The 1,129-nt window shown below is 57.0% G+C and overlaps 1 protein-coding gene across 1 annotated transcript in view; it reads left to right on the forward strand.

The window, feature by feature from the left end:
• Nucleotides 1-206: 206 nt before the first annotated feature.
• The window catches only part of CNGB1 (cyclic nucleotide gated channel beta 1), a gene marked incomplete at its 3' end in the record, with an annotated part of 25,572 nt that continues 24,649 nt past the window's right edge, over nt 207-1,129 (forward strand). Inside the window, exons 1-4 of the mRNA XM_010017440.1 lie at nt 207-262; nt 381-510; nt 732-774; nt 971-1,052. Coding sequence (XP_010015742.1) covers nt 207-262; nt 381-510; nt 732-774; nt 971-1,052 — 311 coding nt within the window. The remainder of the gene's footprint in view (nt 263-380; nt 511-731; nt 775-970; nt 1,053-1,129) is intronic.

The raw sequence follows: 1,129 nt of genomic DNA on the forward strand, positions 1-1,129 counted from the left end.
CCGAAGGCACCAACAGGGAAAACTGGTGGCCCCAGGGATGCTGCTGACTGCACACGCACCAGAGGTAGGGCCCCATGCGGTGGAACACACTGGCTTGGGCAAGGGACCCGCATTCCTTTGCTGGCTGGATCCCTGCAGCATCCCAGGGGCTGCTGGAGCAGTGATGGGAGCTTTTGTTTTGTTTTCTTCCTGCTGCCATTGAAGAAATGGACAAGAAGGTGGGATTTGCAGTCCCTGAGGACCAAGGCTCTGTATTTGAGAGGTATTGCCATTGCATCGTCCAGTGTACAGCATAGCTTGCTTGGGATTTTGCTCTCAGTTTTGGGGCTGGATGCCTGGGATGAGGGTTCCCTAGCCTGACTTGCCCCCTTCTCTGGCAGCGTGGGGAGCAGTGTGCTCTCCTGGCTCTCCCAGGGGCTGGAGAAGGTGATTCCCCAGCCAGTCCCAGCCCCAGGGACGCTGCAGGCACTTGGGAAGAGCTTCGAGACAAGCATCGACGTTCCTGATCAGGTAGGTGACAGATCCAGGCAACGGTCTCACATATCAGGGCTTCTAGCTCTGTTTAGCTTTTCTTCTTCTTTTTCCTCCTTCCTGTCACTCTCCAGTGCTAACTGGGAGCACTAAATCTGCCCTGCATGGGTTTCATCCTTGAGGAAAGGGCAGGAGTCTCTCCCTTTCGGGATGAGCATGCCTCCACTGCCAGGTGTGTGACAGTCTGTTTGACTTTTCAGACGGAGATCCAGATCCTCAAGGATGAGGAAGAGGAAGCTCTGGGTAAGGAGAGCCAGGAGTCTGCAGTTTGCAGCATCCCAGGTCTCTTCCTGGGACTCCCACATCCCACCTCCCCAGCCAGGGATGCTGGCACTGCTGAAGCTTTCTGAACCTTTGTGCCAGCTAATGGGGGAAGCAGGAGCTCCTGGCAGCGCAGGTCCCAGCTCTCCTCATGCCCATGGCACTGCTCTCCTTGCAGAGATAATCCCCTTCGATCCAGAGGAGGACAAGCTGGACAACTGTGAGCCTGAGCCTGGCTTGGGTACTGCCACCGAGGAGTGGTGGGTCCAGGAGGAGGCTCTTGGGGGAGTGTGGGAGGGGGCACCGGATGAATTTCCCAACTGTGGCTGCTCTCCCC

The sequence above is a fragment of the Nestor notabilis genome, unplaced genomic scaffold, assembly GCF_000696875.1.
Source record: "Nestor notabilis isolate BGI_N333 unplaced genomic scaffold, ASM69687v1 scaffold23036, whole genome shotgun sequence".
NCBI classification, from domain to species: domain Eukaryota; kingdom Metazoa; phylum Chordata; class Aves; order Psittaciformes; family Psittacidae; genus Nestor; species Nestor notabilis.